The sequence below is a fragment of the Barbus barbus genome (genome assembly GCF_936440315.1).
Source record: "Barbus barbus genome assembly, chromosome: 22".
NCBI classification, from domain to species: domain Eukaryota; kingdom Metazoa; phylum Chordata; class Actinopteri; order Cypriniformes; family Cyprinidae; genus Barbus; species Barbus barbus.
Genome location: NC_136750.1, coordinates 7628580 through 7652188, shown reverse-complemented (window position 1 = coordinate 7652188; position 23609 = coordinate 7628580). Strand labels below are relative to the sequence as shown.

General features: G+C 35.2%; 1 protein-coding gene across 1 annotated transcript; it reads right to left on the bottom strand.

The window, feature by feature from the left end:
• Nucleotides 1–27: 27 nt before the first annotated feature.
• On the bottom strand, nucleotides 28–22231 carry LOC306888180 (secretogranin-3-like). The gene is made up of 12 exons (XM_079446355.1): nucleotides 21850–22231; nucleotides 20679–20731; nucleotides 20378–20408; nucleotides 20076–20300; nucleotides 14554–14696; nucleotides 14193–14339; nucleotides 13793–14096; nucleotides 12341–12457; nucleotides 5367–5450; nucleotides 5156–5266; nucleotides 4207–4296; nucleotides 28–866 (listed from the first exon to the last, which is right to left on the bottom strand). Exons 1-12 carry the CDS (start codon nucleotides 21932–21934, stop codon nucleotides 748–750), a joined length of 1509 nt encoding a protein of 502 aa, XP_079302481.1. The 5' UTR covers nucleotides 21935–22231; the 3' UTR covers nucleotides 28–747.
• Between the last annotated feature and the right edge of the window lie 1378 nt (nucleotides 22232–23609).

The following is a 23609-nucleotide window of genomic DNA, read 5'->3' as shown; positions in this document are numbered from 1 at the left end:
TTAAAAATGACAACCACAGAATTTAAGTAATTAAAGAAAGGCAATGTTTAATAGAATTTTTGGAAAAAATCGCGATATTTACATTTAAAAATACTTGATTTTTGAGAATCTATAGCATGTGGAATATACAGAGTCAAAAATAGTGGAGAAAGAAAACCAAGAAAACCAAACTTAAGATAGAGAAGGGAGATATAAAGATATAAAGAGTGCCCCCTACAGACTAGGAGACAAAACAACAACAGCGGAGAAAAGCAATTCGCTGACAGTCGAGCTGATTTTTTGGTTGGTTGAGAAACAATAATACAGATTCATCTTCATCAAATAAGAGGAGAAAATGCTAAACATGAATGAATGTTACGTACAGATACAGTATATGCATATAATGCTGTAAAAGTCTATTGCAAAAGAGGGACAGTTGCAAAAGCTTCTATTTTCATTGATTTGCGAGTCATACCAAAAAATCCACCAAATTTCATTCCTCTAGTAGCCAGTGCTGTTATTCTGTTCTAATGCGCAAGAACACTTACAACTCAAATGTGATTTGTGGCTTATCTAGAACTAGATTGTGTTCTATTGCTGACTGCACTGAGAGAAGATATTGCCTTCTGAAGGGAATTATTCTGCAGAAATACTGTCTGAGTTTATTAGGAGTTAAAGCATTAGGATCTGTGTTAGTATGCCCGGTCCAAGTATTTAGTAGATAGTCTGACTGTTACACTATTACATGTGAAGCTGGACTTGTGGTTCCTACAGGCTTCCGTAGATTCTCTTGATGACGTCACCTTCGTCCTTCTCGAGGATGCCTTTGTTGATGTACGCGTCCACCTGCTGGTCCATGAAGTCCCTCAGCTTGGAGAGGTCATAATCTTAAACAGAACACAGGAACTGATCAGTACAGAAATTTACTTGCAGTTTCTGAGTGCAAATGTTTTTTTTTACTAGATTTTCTTTCCAGTGATGTTACAAAGTATTAAAACATGAAGTGATATTAAATCAATGATATAAAAAATATAAAAGTAGTAATTATTATAAGAATTTAAAAAGTAATATAAAAATAATAAGTGTGTTAATTTAATTTAATACAATTATAAATTATCAATTAAATATTACATTTTTTAATTGCATAAAGGAAATTGTAAAATATTTAGTTAAAGATATATACATGAATGAATAAAAAGATATATTTCCCTGTTCTGAGATTTCTGAGTTCTCTCAATTTATTTTTGTAGGAGATTCTCAACTTTTTGTTGTATAAACTTAAAACAACAAGTTGAAAAAATTCAAAAATCTGCTGAAGCTGGTCGCCTTCAAATTTGAAGTTGGCTCAACTTTTTTAATATTTCTTAGATGTATTGAATAATTAAACATATTATTTGAAAATTACAAAAAAAGTGTATTTTATAAATGTATAAAGGAAATGATAAACTATGCATTTAAGACTACAATATCATGAATAAATTAACAAACAAACAAACAATTATATAAATAAATAAAGGGATATTTCCCCTTTAAATATAATCAGATTTAACAAAGAGGAATTATTACAAATATTTGTTAGTTTTAAACAAAAACGTTTATTTTATAAATGTATAATGGAAACTATAAACTATTCATTTAAAACTACAATATATATAAGAAAGAAAGAAAGTCCTCCTCCTTTAAAATGTTCATATCTAACAAAGATCATTTATTTGAAATATTTTAGAAATCATAAAATGTTTCTTTAAAACTACAATAGCAACAAACAAACAAACAAACACAAATAAATGTGCTATTTCCCACTTTAAAATAAGGGTTTGATCATTCTGATTTACATCATCAAAAAAATTATTTTTAAAATTTCATTGTGTTTAAATGTATATTTGCCTTCTCAAGCTCAAAAGTTCAACTCTGCGGGACTTTTGTCTCACGGTGATCAATTTTTTTATAAAAAAATATTGTCAAAAATATTAACTGAATACTGTGGCATGATGCAATATTTGTTGTTTTTATTTTTGCACTTAACTTGAGTTTTGTAACACTTTAGATCTAACGAGGGTGGCAACAAACACATTTCAGATGAGAAATGTTAAGGGTTATATAAATCTGTAAGCTGGTTAATACAATGCAGTTTTTTAATGCTAACTAAAAGGCTATAACCGTTTAAACAAATACTTGACATGTGGGAGGCAAGCCACACGATGGCCTGATTGTATGTTTTCTTTCTAGAAATGATGATGTTATTATCAGTGGATATCAAAGATCATCCATAAATGCCTGTTAGTGTATGTACTAGTGTAAGCCTGCATGAGAGTGGGTGTGTGTGGGAGAGAGCCGAGAGCCGAAAGCCAGAAGACTCACAAAGCAGTAAATATGTAGAAATCCACTTTCAAATTCACAAGTTTTGGCACAGTATGTGTGTGTGAAAGTGTTTTGAGTACATTGTGTGGGTTGAACAAAATGCCTGGCTATCAGAAGAGCGTGTGTTGGTGAATGTTTTTGTGTGTGGGCTCTGGCAAAATTTATAGACCAGTGGATTCTTCCTACACTGACCATTACAATGGAATAAGACTGGACAGTCCTCACAGAGCCGTGGAGTTTCCTCCAGACCTCACATGCTTCACTCCTACTATGTCTGTAATAGTGGCCATTATGACTATGACTCATGTTGTATTTAAAACACTCACTCACACATCTCGATGTGAATGATAGGAGATTTTAATGTTGCATGAACATTGATGGGTGATGTTACATTACCGTTCAAAAGTTTGGGTTAAAAAAATATATATGTTTTTTTATTAAGGAAGGATGCATTAAACTGATCAAAGGTGACAGTAAAAACATTGTTACAATTTTTTTTTTTTTTTTAACAGAACTAGCTTCATTTTTTGTAGCCTTTTTTTTTTGAAAACTTGAAATGTTGGTCTATTCCTAGGTATTTTCTAGGTATTAAGTAAATCACACTTGTTTTGTTATTTAGTTTTATTTCTGGGTTAAAAGTGTATTTCTTTATTTAAAAAAGTATTTCTCAAAAAAAAAATAGGAACCATTTTAGGATCCTCAGATTTGTTTTTGTTTTTATTTGCATTGAGACATTAATTTAAACATATTAATTAAACATATTTTCTCTATATAGATTCTCATTACCATACTGCTAAAATGTCAATTTCCATTGATGTAATGCAAAAAGAAGAAAAAAAAGTGTTTACACATCATGGAACTGTTTTTTTTTTTTTTTTCGTTAAAATTGTTTTACTTAAATTATTCGCAAAAAACAACAACAACAACAACAACAAAAAAACAGCAGTAATGAGAACTGTCCTAAAATAGGCTTTATTTGCTTTATGCAATAATATAATTTTTTTCTTTTATTATTATTACGACCTGGACATGATTCACGCGTCTAGACGGTAACAGTCTGCCTCTAATGAATCTGTTTTGAGTTTGAACAATAGAGCGAGAGTTCTTATCTCCAAACACACTCTCATTTTCTGAGCTGAGCAGATGATGCCTGAAGAACACAGACAGTATTTGAGTGCTGGCAGGTATGAAGAGAGGAACACAGATCTTTTGTCAAAAACGCAGCAGGCTGTAACACAGCCAAGCTCATCAAGCCGACGCATATTCATGAGTGCTCTCACCCACGCTTATTTTAATTGCAAATTAAGAGAAAGAGAAGAGTCTTTAATTTGACTGTTCTTCTCCATGTTCACTGAATTGTGCGTAACCTTGGGTTAGGGGTAAACCCTTTAACAGCTCTAAGACAGCGAGATAAGGCTGTTTACCTGTTTACCATTACCGGTGTGTTTACTAGCAGAAGAGGATGGTATTCTTGTATCATTGTCATTTCCAAAATCTAGCAACAGCTTTGTCAGTTAATTTTGAGCTAATATTCTGTGAAATTGGTGTTTATTTATTTTGGCAACATTTGTGGATGTACATATAATTTTCCATCTTTGAATTGTGTTATGCATGTAGGCTGCTGGCCTATATTACACTAATGTAGCCACTAATTAGCATGTAGAAACTGATTTCGGCCCTGATGGAATTTAATTTGATTAATATAAAAAATAAAAAAGTCAAAGCACATATCCTGCTGGCTTCAATCATGATTAAATTGAGAAGAGAAAGCAGAGCACATGCTCCGTTACATTTCAGCAGCTGTAAAATAACAGTCATGACTGAAAGGAAATGGGTTTGCTGCTTTAATATTTAATGAACATTTACCTTCTTTGTTGCTTTCTTTGTTGTGTTTTTTCAGCCATTCAATGTTCTTCCTGATTGCCTCCAGATAACTCTCAGACTTCCCAGGATGACCTGTCAGAGAGAAATTATTATTATTATTATTATTATTATTATTACGACTACTACTACTGCTACTACTGAGCTCCAGCATCTCCACGACCCCATAGCACAATAGTTTGGGGAATAGACAGAAGGATTATTATGCTATATATATATATATATATATATATATTTTTTTTTTTTTCTTCTTTCTAGATTGATAGATGGATCGATAGATTTATTATTTCAATTATTTGTTTAAATATATTTCTATATATTATTCTTTATATAATTTTTTTAATATATTTTCTGTTTAAAAATGTCTTCATCATTTAAATAGTTGAATTATGTACATGGACAGTTTGGTGTTATGAGTGTTGCTATAGCAACAAATAATTTCTGTAAGTCCATAAGTTCTGAGCTGTCACCTCATAATTGTGGCAGTTCAAACATGAAAGCAGTATTAATGTATAATGGGTGTGTTCTAAATGCTTCATGGGTCATAATTGACAGTGATTATCACAGCTTTTAACAATAATGTTCAGTACTTTTCAAAGAATCAATAAGCGTCTCCCTGAACAAGGCCTCATAATTTTATTCATCACTGTTATTTCAGTGTGAGCATGTAATAGCGATACCCTCAATCTGCCGGGCTGCTGCAGAGTCTCTCCCTGTGGGACTGAAACTCTCGCTGTATCTCTAAAACACACACACTGCGGTCGTTTCCAGTGGAACTGCAGGTTAGTGTTGAATTATCAGTATATCTGCCTCAGCTCTACTGCTAGAGAGTCCAGTTAAACAGCTCGGTTACACCAGCAGAAGCTGAGAGGCTTTTAGTATCATCCCAAACCATAAGCATGTGGAGATGACACAGGATCCTTGATTTACTCACTGAATTCAGCAGCTGTCTGGACATCTTTGGTCGAGTCTTTGAGAGACTCATACTCCTTCTGCATTTTGGCAGCTTCTGTTTTGGTGTTGTCATCATCATCCAATGCTTTTCCTGGAACAAGAGGGAAAAACAGTATAGTGATGCCAAAGTCTTCCTGAGCAGAATCTGCAGTGAATGACTTGCAGTTTGCAGTTTTATGGGTCTGATTTACCTGTAGGGGGCGTAATGCTGAGAGGAACCAGAGACTTGCCCAGCTTGTTTTTGGTCTGCAGGGCAATCATTGCATCCAGATTTTCTGTGTTAAAAACACAATACTTATAAATGTGACAATGTTACACAGATTGCTAGCATTTTGGAGACTAGATTTTTCTGGTAACACTATACAATAAGGTCCCATTAGTTTACAGTAACTAACAATGATCAAGAAATTTGGGTTACAGTTTATTTTAAGGTGTCCTTGTTATAGTATAAATTATACATTTAAGTACTGAATAATATTAATTAACTACATGTACTTACTATATGGTTAGGGTTAGGGTTTGGTTTAAGATTACTTGCATGTAATTTGCATAATTTATTGTTATTATAATTAGTAAGTACATGTAACGTTTAACAAAGACACTGGAAAATAAAGAAAAATTTGTAACAGTATTAATCATTAGTTATAATTACAACTGCTCAATTGTTAGCTCAGGTCTATCAAATAATATTAACAGATAAAACTTTTGTTTTTAATAATGTATTAGTAAATGTTAAAATTAATATTAGCATTAGATTAATCAATGCTTTAAAAGTATGTCACATACTTTTAAAATTTAAGTAAAAATAAATAAATCATAAATCATATACATACTTTCTTTAAAAGTATGTAAATTCATAAGAAACCCAACTCTTTTAGGGAACTACAGACCGGTTTCCCTTCTACCTTTCATTGCAAAAACACTTGAACGAGTTGTGTTCAACCAAGTCTCTGCCTTTTTCACACAGAACAACCTCCTGGACAGCAACCAATCTGGCTTCAGAAGTGGACACTCGACCGAAACTGCCTTGCTCTCAGTTGTTGAAGCCCAAAGACTTGCAAGAGTGGCTTCCAAGTCTTTATTACTTATCTTGCTAGATCTGTCTGCTGCTTTTGATACGGTCAACCACCAGATCCTCCTGTCAACCCTATTGGGAAAGGGCATCTCAGGAACCACACTCCAGTGGTTTGAGTCTTACCTCTCAAATAGGTCCTTCAAGGTATCTTGGAGAGGCTAGCAACATCTAGCTACTGGGGTGCCTCAGGGCTCAGTTCTTGGACCACTTCTCTTCTCTGTCTACATGGCATCACTAGGTTCTCTCATTCAGAAACATGGCTTTTCAAATGACTGCTATGCTGAGGACACTCAACTCCGCTCATTCCATCCTGATGATCCGACGATAGCTGTTCGCATCTCAGCATGTCTAACAGAAATTTCTTGCTGGATGAAGGACCATCATCTTCACCTCAACCTGGCTAAGACAGAACTGCTAGTGGTTTCAACAAACCCATCACTTCATCACAATTTCACCTTCCAGTTAGGCTCATCAACCATAACTCCTTCAAAAACCGCCAGAAACCTTGGAGTTGTGATTGATGATAAGCTGAATTTCTCAGACCACATTGCTAAAACTGCCCGGTCCTGCAGATATGCTTTATACAACATTAGGAAGATCAGCCCCTTTCTTTTAGAACATGCAACACAATTCCTTTTTCAAGCTTCTGTTCTGTCCAGACTTGACTATTGCAATGCTCTCTTGGCAGGCTTTCCAGCCAGTTCCATCAAACCAATACAATTAATCCAAAATGCCGCTGCAAGATTAATCTTTAATGAGCCGAAAGGAACGCACGTCACACCTCTGTTCATCAATTTGCACTGGCTACCAATAGCTGCTCGCATAAAATTCAAGGCATTAATGTTTGCCTACAAAACCACCACTGGCTCTGCACCCCTTTACCTAAATTCAGTACTTCAGATGTATGTGCCCTCTAGAAGCTTGTATTCTGCAAGTGAACGACGCATTATTGTACCATCCCAAAGAGGCACAAAATCACTGTCACTGACTTTTTCATTAACTTTTCCCTGACCTGCCCAACTCAATCGGAGCAGCTGAGTCCTTAGCCATCTTCAAGAAACGGCTAAAAACACAACTCTTCCATCTTTATTTGACCTTCTAACTCTAGCACTCTCTGTTCTAATTCTAATTCTATATTCTAATAGGTCTTCACCTATTAGTCTTCTTTGTATCTATCTGACCGTCTAACACTAGCTTTCTTTTTTTTCTATTCTATCTATCTTGTTTTCTTAAAAAACAAACAAACAAACAAACAAAACATCCTTGCTACGTGTACTGGATTACGCTAACCGAGACTTGTTATAGCGCTTGCAAATTGTTGCTCTTTTGTTGGTTTTGATTGTTCCATTGTCCTCATTTGTAAGTCTCTTTAGATAAAAGCGTCTGCTAAATGACTAAATGTAAATGTCCCTTTTAGTTCATATTAACTGATAACAAATGAAGACTTATTGTGTCACAATCCAAAGTAAATAACTGATGACAAAAATCGAATTATTTTGTGAGTAAAAACTGAAAACTAATTTTAAACGGAATTCTGTGAATGCACCTTTCTCCATAAATTATTATTATTATTATACATTTTAAATTTTATTTTTTAAATAATAAAAGCAGAATTGTAACAGCATTTTATTGTAATGTATAATTACTTGTTCATTTCTTAAATTATAATGTTTTACTTCTAAAAAATACTATATTTTATAGTAAACAAAAAACCAAAACAATATAGTTTTCGCTATATATGGTACTTACAGTTATCCAATAAATAGGTTTTTACCGTAGCTGTTTTTTTTTTACCTTTTTCTATTATAATTGTAACATGACATATGATTGCTACAGATGCTACAATTTTAGTAGTGTCTATTTCTTCTCTTTTTGAATCCCATTACAATGACAGATTTTTATTTTTTTTTTCTGATCAGAATTATCTTTGACAACATAGAGCTTTATCTGCACTCCATTAGCATATATGGATGTACGCTGTACTCATTATGTGTTGTGTACACACTTTTGTGTCTTGGAGCTGTTTGCCAATGACAAACACACATATCAGGGCAGAATGATAAGAGCCTTATCTCATGTTTAAACCACAGCAATCAATAACCAGCGGTATCCTGGCAACACACCCTGCCACTCCATTTGATCTTTACAGCGCTGTCATCATGTGGCACAGGTTGCCAGAGTTACCCCATTATTACGCAATGGAGAATTCCAAATTGTTATCTGTGTTCTATCATAACAACCGTGACCATCTTGTAACAGACAGAATTAATTACACGGAATGAAAGAAGAGAGGGAACAAAAGAGAGAACGCTGGATGAATGAAACAGGATGCTGTTTGCTTGAGCAGATGTCTTGAACAAATAAGGGGCATGAGATGGACATGGCTTGTGTTCCCTTAAAGTGATCAGTTATGATTAGTGACACAAAGTTAAAATGTTTTCATTGCTGTGTGAACAATTATTTCTGTGCAAAATCCTACTTTATTTACTAAGCACCTGCAATCCAGTTTAACAGGCTCTAATCTGAGCATGCTTTCCTTTGCTGTTGTAGTAAATGCAAAAATGCCAAAAGAATCATAAAATAATTTTCCCTTTTACCTCGGTAGAACTATATGCTATTGTTTTCTTTCGTTTGGTTTGGCTATCCTCACAATAATGTTGAAGTTCGCAGTAAAACATCAGTGGGTGTAGAACTGTGCAGATAGTGGGTATCAGTCCACTGAGCATAGTATATGATATTCTGTCTTCAGTCACAGATATATGTATAAACACAAACTGATGTCAAATTATTAGCATCAGTGTGTGAAATTTGATTTACCTGTAGTCATTATAGATATACGTGTCACCTGACCTACAGGCAACACAACTGGTTCAAACCATCTGTAGCGATAGAACTTAATACTGAACATTAACACAGATCCAGTGCCAGTCAAACAAACACATATGAGTCAAATTAATGACAGGGAAACTTTTTCCAAGCAAACAATTATTAAAAATCTGCCACACATGAATGTGCACTTGCATTAAAATATTAAACATCGTATACCTTTTAAGATCTTGCTAATTACCTGTAAAGCCCTGAATGGTTTGGCACCTCAGTATTTGAGTGAGCTCTTATCGTATTATAGTCCTTCACATCCGCTGCGATCTCAAAATTCTGGCCATTTGATAATACCTAGAATATCAAAATCAACTGCGGGCGGGAGATCGTTTTCCTATTTAGAGCCCAAACTCTGGAACAATCTACCTAACACTGTTCGGGAAGCAGACACACTCTGTCAGTTTAAATCTAGATTAAAGACCCATCTCTTTAACCTGGCTTACACATAACACACTATCACATTTCTATCATTCAAATCCGTTAAAGGATTGTTAGGCTGCATTAATTAGGTCAACCGGGAACACTTCCCAAAACATCTGATGTACTTGTTACATTGTTAGAAGAATGGCATCTACGCTCATATTTGTCTGTTTCTTTCGTATTCCGAGGTCACCGTAGCCACCCAGATCCAGACTGTATCCAGATCAGATGGTGGATCAGCACCTAGAGATGACCTCTACAGCCAGGACACCTAGATGAGCCCCAGAGACTGATCCCCAGTGAAGACCCTGTCTCCAAGACGGCCATCGGGACAAGACCACAGGAACCAGATGAGTCCTTTGCACAATCTGATTCTGCTTTAGCCTAGATTTAAACTGCTGATTTTGTTTGGCCAGAGGAGAATTACACTATTTCGACAAACTAGTTCCCCGTCTAAATACTGTAAAGCTGATATAAAGCCACCCAGCTTTATATCAAGCTGATGTAAAGATGCTTTGAAACAATTTGCATTGTTAAAAGCGCTATACAAATAATATTGACTTGACTTGCAGTGTACTTCAAAGCTTAAAAGTGTGTTTACAGAAAGAAAGAAAGAAATGAAAAACAGGTTACACTTTATTGTGTCCTTGTTACAGTGTAATTATACATTTAAGTACTTTGTAAAATAAATTAACTACATGTACATACTATATGGTTAGGGATTGGTTTAAGGGTACTTGCATGTAATCATGCAGAATTTATTGCTGTTTAAAAAAAAAAAAAAAAAAGAATTTATTGCTATTATAATATTAAGGGCATGTAACGTAACAAGGACACCTTAAAATAAAGTTCTACCGAAAAAAAAAAACGGACCTAGCATATATAAAAATAAAATTTCATATTTTAAATTTCAATACTTGAAGAGGGTACAGTTTCAAAACTGTTTTTTAATTACACTTTTAAAATTCCACTTTGTAATAATATCTAATTAAAAAAATTTAATTTAAAGTGTTTTTTTTTTTAATCATTGTTTTTTTTAATAACCTTATGTCATACTTTAAATAAGTGAACTTATTTTGATGTGTTGACTACTAAAGCACACGTAAAGTACTTGATTATAATTTTAACTGTAGGTATTCAGTATTAGATTTAATATTTATATAATTTAAATGTACTATTTTGCAATTCTTACAAACATGCAATTACAAATATTAATTGAACTGCCATTAAAGTATATTTTAAATGAATTCTTGTCAGTACATTTGGCAGTACATTTTAATCATATTTCAAAGACAAAAGAAGCAATTGTGAAAGTACATAAAAAGATGTTCTTAAAAACAATCAATCAAACAAACCAACAAACAAACTGCATTTAATTAAAATCAAATACATTTTATAATTTTTTTAACTTTTAAACATTACATTAAGTTTGCACTTAAGAATGTCATTTTATTTTTATTTTATTTTAATTTCAAAATACATTATTTTTGTAATCACTGCTCTTTTTAAAAGTTTGCTAAAGTGTATTTCTTTTTTATGGGGGTTGCCATCGTTTATGGCTGGCAACCACTTTTAGACATGGTTGATTATCCCAACCACAGCTTAAGATATTTGTTAAGTATTTATTACAATGAAAGGCGATCTGGTGCTGACAATTGTACCGCTACAGCAAATGTTTGCTCAGTGGTTGCTATGGCTGTTATCAGTGTAGGAAACAAAAGTAGAAAAAAATAATATTCACAAGTTAAGCCTTCAGGTTTTAATCATAAATGGCCCACCTGCCGAACAATGACTCCACCACCACTATCCCCACTGCTTTTTTAACTAATGTGACTTTTGTGCTGTTTTATGATTGAACATAATGCACACACTGACAGCACATCTCCTGAAATCTGCCTGAAGTATTCACTTTATATTTAATTTGATAAGGATAAACATTTTACATAGGAGCAAGTCAAAATACAGTTGCTGTCTCTCTCTTTCTCTCTCTTTCAGGCTGGAGAAAGCATTATTTCAGGAAGCAAATGCACAAAAAAGCAGTCAGTCACATAAAGCTTATCTCAGGGATTGCCTTTTGCCCACACACACATACATCATGTCCTAACCAGTCTGATTTACATCCATATTCACTGAAAGAGAAAATACTGTCTAATGTGACACAATAACAGCCAATCAGAACATATTTGTTGTTTAACACAAAAAGTGAAGCAGACAAAATATTCAGTGGTTCCCATTGAAGAGACAGCTTATATGACACATTGTGCTTGGTTGGGACAGTGCATAGATGAGGGGACTCACTCAGAAAAATAAATAAAAAATTGGACGGGAGAAATCTCACGCTCAATATGGAGACTTATATATATATAAGCCTTATGTTTTTGCTCACAAATGCATTATCCAGATCAACATGACCTGTTTTTATCCTGATTTGACCTAACAAAGGTCAAATTTGGTGACTAAGCCTGTTATTAAAACATGAGCTTCAATAACATGAATCTTTAAGAGAGATTACCAAGATGGCTGCCCTCTGGACTCTGTGTAAATACTGTGTAATGTGACATAATTGCCGCAAATCAGAACATATTTGTTGTTGAACACATATACTAGATGTCAGCTATTTCCTGTGAATGTGCAAGACTTCAGTTTCATAAGCCGCTATAGATAATAAATAGAAGAATAATGTGCAGTAAACACACACATATATAACTAGAGTAAGTGCAGTAAATGCAACTATTTGTGTAAACTATGCAACTATACAAAAATAAAGTGAACAAACAACTTTGGTCTTACCCAGATAAGAAACTCCTTCTTCAGGTGTGATGGTTCCATATTTGACCATCATCTTCACAAAGTCGATCAAGGTCTTCATGATGGTGATCAGGGTTTCTCTTTCCTCTTTATCTTGCTCTGTAAAGTGAGAGGAGAAGAATGTGATAGATTAAGCAATGACAGCAGACTTTAATCTGGATTAATGTGGTGTTTGATGAAGTAGAGGGCAGCTGAAACCACAGGAAATGTGTTTAACCAGATGGTGATGTTTCTAAAGAACTTTTAGCTGCTGATTTACTGAATGAGCTGTGTTGTGTTGTTACATTACTGTTTGTGTGGCTTTTGAGTGTGTTGTGTTGTGCTATACTCACGTTTGTGAATTTTTTGTACTTTTTTGACCTGCATAAGTCATAATTATTTATATTTTCTTTGCAATATGTTAAATTGTACTGCCGAATGTACTGACAAGCATTTAAGAACAATTAAAATATTCTTTAATATCATTTCTGTTCAAACTTGTACAGTTTGTCATGTATTTAAATATTTTGGTAATTACACATTTATAAAGATGAAGTTTAAAATATATTAACTTTTACTAATGTAATATCAAATAACACACTACAGTTAAAATTATAATCAAATATTAAGTACCTTATGTCCACTATATGTGACCCTGGACCACAAAACTAGTCATAAGGGTCAATTTTCCATTGACGTATGGTTTGTTAGGATGGGACAATTTTTGGCTGAGATACAACTATTTGAAAATCTAGAATCTGAGGGTCCAAAAAAATCTAAATATTGAGAAAATTGCCTTTAAAGCTTTTCAAATGAAGTCCTTAGCAATGCATATTACTAATCAAAAATTATGTTTTAATATATTTACGGTAGGAAGTTTACAAAATATCTCCATGGAACATGATCTTTACTTAATATCCTAATGATTTTTGAAATAAAAGAAAAATGTATAATTTTGACCCATACAATGTATTTTTGGCTATTGCTACAAATATACCCCAGCGACTTAAGATTTTAATATAATCTTAAGATCTTAGAGGTTTTGTGGTCCAGGGTCACATATAGTATGTTAATCAACACATCAAAATAAGCACAACACAATATTAAAACTTGATGATTTAACATACTTTAAATGAAAACTTTTAATTTGACAATTTAAAAGGTGTACTTAAGTGTGTTAAGAAACGGTTATTAAATTGTATTCCCTTTAAGTACACTTAAATGGCCTTTTATTTTATTCAAATTTGATTACTTGAAAAATACATTCAAGTACATTACTTGAAAAAATACACTTTTAAGACATTACAAGTGCATTGAACACTGTTAAGTGCACTTCTTTTTTTGTGTTGTACAGTATCCAGTGTGTGTGATGCATCATGCTATATTTTGTTATGTTGTATGTTTTGTGTTGTACTGTATTGTGTCATATGTTGTATAGTTTGTTGTGTTGTCTACCTGAGTCGAGGCTCTTGAGGAGTCTGTAGAAGTTGGGGAAGAACTGAAGGTCCTGCAGTCCATCTTCAGGGTTCAGTTCGTTTCTGTCGTTCCCATCGCTCACGGCATCCCATGAGTCTTCGGCCCTCACTGTGTCTTCCCTAATCTCCTTCTCCTGTTCTTCATCACCATTATCATCATCATCATCATCATCATCACCACCGTTATCATCATCACCACCGTTATCATCATCACCACCATTATCACCATCACCATCACCTTCATCGTCATCATCATATTGTCGACTGGGCCTGTCTTCCTCATCCTGAAGAGAAGAATCCAAGCAAATAGAGAGTTTTTTTTGTTTTGTTTTGTGGATAAATATGCAGCTGGTAGAAACACTACAGTCACACACTCGTACCATATTGCTTTGTGTGTCTTTTGCAGCATTAACAGGGTAGTCCATGCTGAGGTCTCCAATCATGTTATCTTTGGCATTTTTGGTGATCAGATCCTGCAGGGCTTCAGCAACCTCATACTCCAGTGTCTCTGCCTGACTGTCTGTGATCTGAAGGTCAAACAAAACAACACAACACCTGCTAGAACAATCAGTTCACAAAGGTATTATTGTATAACAATCTATTTTCCATGCTATTTATGCTGGTTAAACTGGAATATGTTTCCCTGGAGGAATTAATACATTATGTATGATGTTTATTGCATGGGTCATCAATATGGCAGATATCAGAATCACTGCGCACGCCACAATTTGAATTTCTTACTAGACCCAGCTTGAGCAGTTTAGACACAATTCTGTCAAACACTCCTCGGTCATCCTCTTCGTAGATTTTGTTAGCGATTTTCTGAACGATGTCATGAGCTGTTAGCGGGGTCCCATCCAGCTGCCGAAAACTTTCAGGATCATCTGAAAAGGAACACATTAAAATACTTCACATCCCTCCAAAGAGGATAACTTTAAATATAGAGTTTTAATAATTGTTCTAATTCTGTGAGAATAGGGACGTTTGAACCACAACTATAATGATAACAAAATCACTTTTAGATTTTTTTTTTCTTTGTTGATAAGTAACAAAACATTTTGAGAGCCAATCAGAATCACCTGATTTGAAAGAACTTGAGCATTTAAAGCAGCAGCTTGTGCTTATAATAAACAGATATTAAAATATTATCTGTTGGTGTGGATTAGTTATCGTTCCAGTTTCTTACATAACTGTACTGTATCCACTTTTTCCATAAATAAATCAGTTCAGAATAAATCAATATTTCATATCCATTTATTTAACCAGCATTTTGCCTCTGGGTCCTGATCACCTTCTCGGGTTTATTTCAATCCCTTACATATTTGGGATAATAACTAGGAGATAATATATTTGACCCATGAAGCAAACTGGTAGCCCATATGCATTAATAGTAATTTCACATGTAAATACTGTTGGTTAGCCAATCATAACACAGGACATACTTAAAATGCACAAAGACTGCATATTTAATTGTAAGAGCCATAAAGTAGAACATGGACATGAAAAAAATAAACAGCTGATTTTTGCCCAAGAAACATCATAGGGTCAGGGGAAAAATTTTGGGTCAGGAATTATGACACGACCTCTTTGAGCTATTGTGCTATTATTAGGTTAGAAGGGTTTTTAATGTGGATGTATGTTTAGTCTGACTGCCCTGTTAGGGGACTGTTGGGTTTAATGCTACAGTATAAAACATCCAGTTCAGCACACTGTGGAGGGATAATCCTCTGATTCTCTCTACTTCCCTCTCTCACTCTGTCTCTTTATCTCTACAAAATACCTCCTGATTGACCTATGGTGTCTGCCACCTGTTCCTGAATTTAGGATCACATACAGTCACAGGGATGGTTTAGCACTTTCAAAGTGGGAGATAATTTGGCTTTTCACAGGTCACAACTAAAAAAAAAATAAAAACGTTCATTGATCATTGGGCAAATGGGTGACTGTGAGGCGGCCTAGTCGCGGGTCAAAACACCACTCTTCCATTCCGATCAAAACTTCAAACAGGTTCTCCCCACTCAGTGACACACCCACTTAGAAACCTGATGAACGTGCTCTAGTTATTGGCGATTCTATTGTACGGAACGTGAAAATAGAGACACCAGCCACCATAGTCCAATGTTTACCGGGAGCCAGAGCACCTGACATCTTGGCAAATTTAAAAGTGCTGGCTAATGCTAAACGTAAATTCAGTAAGATTGTTATTCACATCGGCGCTAATGATGTTCGACTTCGCCAGTTGGAGATCACTAAATATAATGTTAAAGAGGTGTGTGAACTTGCAAGTACGATCTCAGACACTGTAATATGCTCTGGTCCACTCCCTGCTTACCGTGGCGATGAGATACATAGCAGACTGTCGTCATGCAATGGCTGGGTGTCTAAGTGGTCCCCGCAGAATAACATAGGTTTCATAGACAATTGGAAGAATTTTTGGGGCAGACCTGACCTGTTGAAAAGAGATGGTCTTCATCCCTCTTGGGGTGGTGCCGCTCTTCTCTCTAGAAATATGGCACATAGTCTTAGAGTTCGTACTTGACTAACTGGGGCCCAGGTCAGGAAGCAGACAGACTGACTAAACCGACCCTCTGCTAGCCGCCTCACGTCACAGAAGTCAGTTAATTCTCAGCACATAGAGACTCTTTCACCTAGATTTCACACTATAGAGACTGTGTCTGTTCCCCGAACTAGAAAATACAGAAAACATCCAAACCAAAGTAAGAGTAACAATTGAATTGATGTTCAACAAATAAAAAACAGATATAATACAGATAAACAAATGATAAAGCTTGGCTTATTGAATATTAGATTCCTTTCTACAAAAGCACTTTTTGTAAATGATATGATCACTGACCATAAACTAGATGTGCTTTGTTTGACAGAAACCTGGCTAAAACCAGATGACTACATTACTTTAAATGAGTCTACCCCCCAAGATTACAGTTACAAACATGAACCGTGTCCAAAAGGTAAAGGGGGAGGTGTTGCCACAATTTATAGCAATATTTTCAGTATTTCTCAGAGGTCGGGTTTCAAGTATAATTCGTTCGAAGTAATGGTGCTTCATATAACGTTATCCGAAGAAACAAGTGTTAAAGATAAATCCCCTGCGATGTTTGTATGGCTACTGTATACAGGCCACCAGGGCACCATACAGACTTTATTAAAGAATTTGCTGATTGTCTATCTGAGGTACTGCTAGCTGCAGATAAAGTCCTAATTGCTGGTGATTTTAATATCCATGTTGATAATGAAAGAGATTCATTGGGATCAGCATTTATAGACATTCTAAACTCCATTGGTGTTAAACAACACATTTCAGGACCTACTCATTGTCGAAATCATACTCTAGATTTAATACTGTCATATGGAATTGATGTCAGTGGCATTGAAATATTGCAGCAGAGCGATGATATCTCAGATCATTATCTAGTTTTGTGTATGTTCCATGTAGCTAAAGCTGTAAAGCCAACTCCTTGTTACAAATATGGTAGAACCATCACTTCTACCACAAAAGACTACTTTATAAATAATCTTCCTGATTTATCTAAATTCCTCAGCATATCCAATAGCTCAGAACAACTTGATGATGTAACAAACTATTAACTCTTACTTTTCTATCACTTTAGATATGGTTGCTCCTTTATGCTTAAGGAAGATTAAGGAAAAGAGACCAACACCATGGTATAATGAGCACACTTGGGCCCTAATGAGAGCAGCCCGGAAAATGGAGCGCAGCTGGAGAAAAACTAAATTAAAGGTATTTCGTATTGCTTGGTGGGAAGGTACCCTATCCTACAGAAAAGCATTAAAAACTGCCAGATCTGCTTACTTTACGTCTCTTTTAGAAGAAAAGAAACACATCCCCAAGTTTTTAATTAATACAGTGGCTAAATTAACAAAAAATATAACATCAGCAGGTGCAGACATTACCCAACAGCACAGTAGTAATGATTTTATGAACAACTTTACTTCCAAGATCTAAACTATTAGAGATAAAATTGTATCCATGCAGCTGTCAGCCACAGTATCGCATCGGATAGTCCACTATAGATCCCCTGAGGAACAATTCCACTCATTCTCTTCTATTGGAAATTAAGAACTTGTTAAATCATCTAAACCAACAACCTGTATTTTAGACCCTGTTCCATCTAAGCTCCTAAAAGAGGTGCTTCCAGAAGTAATAGATCCTCTTCTGAATATTATTAACTCATCATTGTCATTAGGATATGTCCCAAAAACCTTCAAACTGGCTGTTATTAAGCTTCTCATTAAAACACAACTTGACCCCACAGAATTAATTAATTACAGACCGATCTCGAATCTCCCTTTTCTGTCAAAGATATTAGAAAAGGTAGTATCATCACAACTATGTTCCTTCTTAGAGAAAAATGATATATGTGAGGATGTCCAGTCAGGTTTTAGACCATATCATAATACTGAGACTACTCTCATTAGAGTTACAAACGACCTGCTTTTATCATCTGATCGTGGTTGTATCTCTCTATTAGTACTACTGGATCTTAGCGCCGCGTTTGACATTATCGACCACAACATTCTTTAAATTGATTAGAACATTATGTTGGCATTAGAGGAAGTGCACTGGCATGGTTCAAATGTACTTATCTGACCACCATCAATTTGTGGCAGTAAATTAAGATGTATCATACCAATCACAAGTGCAGTATGGAGTACCTCAAGGCTCAGTACTTGGCCCCTTACTTTTCACGCTTTACATGTTATTCTTGGGAGATATCATTAGGAAACATGGTGTTAGCTTTCACTGTTATGCTGATGATACCCAGCTCTATATTTATTCGCGACCTGATGAAACTTACCAATTTGCAAAACTAACGGAATGTATAGTTGATATCAAAAACTGAATGACTAGCAATTTCTTACTGCTAAATTCTGAAAAAACAGAGGTGTTAATTATTGGACCAAAAACTTTTGCATGTAATAACCTAGATCACTGTCTAATACTTGATGGCTGCTCTGTAAATTCTTCGTCATCAGTTAGGAACCTAGGCGTACTTTTTGATTGCAATCTTTCCTTCGAAAAACATGTTTCTAGCATTTGTAAAACTGCATTTTTCCATCTTCAAAATATATCTACATTACGACCTATGTTCTCAATGTCAAATGCAGAAACATTAATTTGTACATTCATGACCTCGAGGCTAGATTATTGTAATGCTTTATTGGGTGGTTGCTCTGCACATTTAATAAACAAACTCCAGCTGGTTCAAAATGCAGCAGCTAGAGTTCTTACTAGAACCAGGAAGTATGACCACATTATCCCGGTTCTGTCAACACTGCACTGGCTCCCTATTAAACATCGTATACATTTTAAGATCTTGCTAATTACCTATAAAGCCCTGAATGGTTTGGCACCTCAGTATTTATGTGAGCACTTATCGCATTATAGTCCTTCACGTCCGCTGCGATCTCAAAACTCTGGCCATTTGATAATACCTAGAATATCAAAATTAACTGCGGGTGGGAAATCGTTTACCTATTTAGCGCCCAAACTCTGGAACAATCTACCTAACACTGTTCGGGAAGCAGACACACTCTGTCAGTTTAAATCTAGATTAAAGACCCATCTCTTTAACCTGGCTTACACATAATACACTATCACATTTCTATAATTCAAATCCGTTAAAGGATTGTTAGGTTGCATTAATTAGGTCAAACGGAACCGGGAACACTTCCCAAAACACCTGATGTACTTGTTACATTGTTAGAAGAATGGCATCTACGCTAATATTTGTCTGTTTCTTTCGTATTCCGAGGTCACCGTAGCCACCCAGATCCAGACTGTATCAGGATCAGATGGTGGATCAGCACCTAGAGATGACCTCTACAGCCAGGACACCTAGATGAGCCCCAGAGACTGATCCCCAGTGAAGACCCTGTCTCCAAGACGGCCATCGGGACAAGACCACAGGAACCAGATGAGTCCTTTGCACAATCTGATTCTGCTTTAGCCTAGATTTAAACTGCTGATTTTGTCTGGCCAGAGGAGAATGACACTATTTCGACAAACTAGTTCCCCGTCTAAATACTGTAAAGCTGATATAAAGCCACCCAGCTTTATATCAAGCCAATGTAAAGCTACTTTGATACAATTTGCATTGTTAAAAGCGCTATAAAAATAATATTGACTTGACTTGACAAACAACATACTTTGCAATGTACACATACTACATAGTATGCTCTTCTGAATAAGGCTTTGTCAGCATGGCAATTGTAGTTCTTACCTTGATATTTGTAGTCCATTCCATTCTTAGTAGAGTCATAATCATCGGCCAGTCTTCTGTTTTTGGTAGTGTCGGCCTCATCAGTACCGTATCGCTCATCCACAGAATCTGAGATGGGAGTCTCGTTGTTTGACTCTTTGGACTTCTCAGCCAGAGACTTAAGGAAAGTGATGTCATCGTCCTCGGAGTTTGACTCGGCCTCAGCTGGTGGCGTTGGCTTAGGTTCTGCATGGATGAACAGAAAACACTTGTGAGCTATTGATCACTGTGAAGCACTATGTCTGCATAAGATTATTCCTCACCCGTCTTCCTGATGCTGTCAGCTTCTGCAATCTGTTGGGGAAATTTTTTTATAAAAACAAGTCTTGATTTAGGTACATAATAGTACCTAATTTGTACATATTATTACATTAATGGTATATATTTGGACCTTTTGAAAAGCTACTACCCCCGTGACAGCTTTTGTAGGGTTTTTTTTCTGAGCGTCTTGTTTTATAAACAGTAGTTGTGTGTCTGATGCTAAATGGAGGTATGAAGTATATTAATCTGTGTCTTTTACATAACATAGTGATTAACAATAAGTTCATTTTACTGAAACCACACCTGCTGTTCTAATGGCTTCTCCTCAGTCAGCTCTCGGTTATTCATGCTCTTATCTGGATCAGGTAAGAAAAACAAACACATTTAATAAAGGCAAAGATTACTGATGGCAGATCAGTCATTGCTGACCTTAAAGGGACACCCAAAAGCTGAATTTATTTTTTTTGTTCCAAAGAAGAAAGACATAAATTCTGTTTAGAACAATGTGAGGGTGAGTAAATGATTACAGAATTGTCATTTTTTGGATGAACTATCCCTTTAATACACTCACACCGGATAACAAAAACACTATGACCAGGAGGACGATGAGAAAAAAATAAATATCTGCAGTATCACCACAGGATCAGACTCAGATTACTATCGATTGGTTATTACATTGTAACTATAATGTAAGGACATTGTAACAATATTAATGAGTTTTTGAAAAAACTAAATGTGTGCACCTCATCTACGGTGTATGAATCGACTATAATTTTCAAGGAGTCAATATACTCTACATTACTCAAGTCTATTTTTTGCCCTAAAATAAAAAGGGTTATTAAGATGCAGTTTCTTCACTCTGTCTATAGTTGCTGAGATCTTTGATGCATTCAGTTGCTGTCCAAACTGTCTAAGAGAAGCTGCCACGGAATAATCGGATTACAGCACAAAAGATTAAAGGTCTTTGGAAACTGAGGCTAGAGCTACCTATACAATAAATGATGAAAACAACAACAAACTAAATAAATCATCCAATCTTCCCACATTTATATGGAGTTGCCAGCCAATATGGGTTTTGCAATGACTAATATTTGATGGCCAACATAATCCATATATAAAGCCTATAATATATTTAAAATACAATTTAATACATATGAAATTGTTGAAATTAAACTGATATTCTAATATTTACTTCCAGTTGAAAACAGAGCATGTGCACGCGGATGTCCAGACATGTGTTAATGAGTCAGGTGGACGCTGTCCTAGATATAAAAATAGCAAAATATCGTCGTATTAATTGACGTGGCCTATATTAATCTATATATGAAGTAATTTTTTGTTTTGTTTTACACCTCGTGCATGTTTTGTGTGTTCCACTCAATCGGACGAACCTTCTAAATCCAATATTCCACATCTTCTAATATATTGGACCGATGTGTTGGACTATAGGCTTTTTGGCTATTCAGTAACTCACCGTCGGGTCCGGCAGGTGTGGGAAACGCGCTGATCTGCGATATTACAGCAAGGACAACCACAATCCCTACGTGTTTTGACGCCATCCTTCAGCTGGTGTTCAGATGTTTTCTCTCTCGCTCTCTCTGTTGTCCTCTGTGGAGATAAACGCGCAGTTGGTTTGGTTTTGTGGAGCGCGCTGGGGTTGGCAGGATGCCGCGCGCTCTCAGCGCCTCTCTCTATAAGCGCAAAGGCTTTATTTCTGTGGGAGCTGTTGAGTCCCAGCAGTGTTGAAACCAGGTCGCTGGCTATAATTAACAGCGGATAAGCTGATGGGAGCTCCTCGTGTATAACGGGCCCTGACTCCAGCAGCTCATGGATGGATAGAAGAGGAGGAGGACGGCACGGTCACATCCGCCCATGTGCGTCAGTATGAAGCACCTGCGTCACACGCGCATCTCGCATTCATTCATGCTGCGGGGCAGCAAACGACCAATGAGCGCAATAAAGAACAGATAAGAGACAAAACGGCACTCTGAAAAGAACCAGATTATGACAATGCAGATTGAAATGCAAATTAGAGATTTGACCAGTTTTGGCAATCCTCTATTATGCTTTGAGGAACACACATGCGTTCTGTGAGCGATAGATAGATAGATAGATAGATAGATAGATAGATAGATAGATAGATAGATAGATAGATAGATAGATAGATAGATAAATAAAAGGCTATATTAGATTTCATATGCTTTTATAGAGGATGAAGCAGTATGGAAAATTGATGGATTGATATGGTTTTATAGGCAAAACTTGACAGCAACAAGAAGGTATTGAAAATGTGTTGCCCAGGAAAAAAGATACAGTTCATTGAACACACTGACCTTTTATGACACTTATGTCACCATGGGAACTGACCTTTTATGGGCTTTTTAGCAAACAATTATGAAACACAAAATCAATGATGAAACAACAAAGATACATTAAGTATATTAAGTATATAATTATATATATATATATATATATATATATATATATATATATATATATATATATATATAATTATTATAATTTTTTTTTTTTCTAATTTATATTTTCGAATGAATACAAGGTGAACATTTGTGTAAATGCCCCAATATAAATTGCCATAATGGGAATTTCTCATTAACCTACAGACTGTTTTTCATATTTCACTGAATAAGAACAAGCTGTTTTGACTTCCTAAGACTTGCAAATTTCACATTTTCTAATATTTAATATATTTTCTTTAGACATACGCTAAAATGTTACTTAATGTAGGCCATTTTTTGAATTTGTATACTTCATTTCATTATAAAAGCTTATAATATAGTGTAATTTGAAAGTATCGTTTTTACTTAAGATAATACATTTTGTTAGTCAATGTTTAATTTAGTTTACATACTATAAAGGCAACTTTGAAAGACCTTAATTTTTATTATGAAAATAATAATAATAAAAATAAAAACAGCACTCTGGTGTCAAGTGAAAATACGATTTTAAACAAAGTTATTTTTTCTTCTGTGCAAAGTGTTATTTAGACAAATAAACAGAAAAATTGAACAGAAAACCTTCATTTTCAATCAATAACACAGTTGCTTCTTCATGTCTTCTGACCATTTATAGGGTAAATTTGTCTTTGACTCGTCAAACTGTTTGTTTGGTACATTGAGGGCATGTCAGGGTTTGTGAGTACCGTTCCTAATTCATATGACAGGTTCTGTTCACCCATCACAATCTTGCCAAAGCAGATTTTCACTGATCTCA

Bases quoted from the DNA above. Each gene is read 5' to 3' on its own strand.
- LOC306888180 (XM_079446355.1), bottom strand. From the start codon at position 21,934: ATGGCGTCAAAACACGTAGGGATTGTGGTTGTCCTTGCTGTAATATCG. The intron at 20,409-20,678 runs GTGTGGTTTCAG...TTTCCCCAACAG, and splicing joins AGAAGCCATTAGAACAGCAG to ATTGCAGAAGCTGACAGCAT. The intron at 5,267-5,366 runs GTAAATCAGACC...CTCTTGTTCCAG, and splicing joins CAGCATTACGCCCCCTACAG to GAAAAGCATTGGATGATGAT.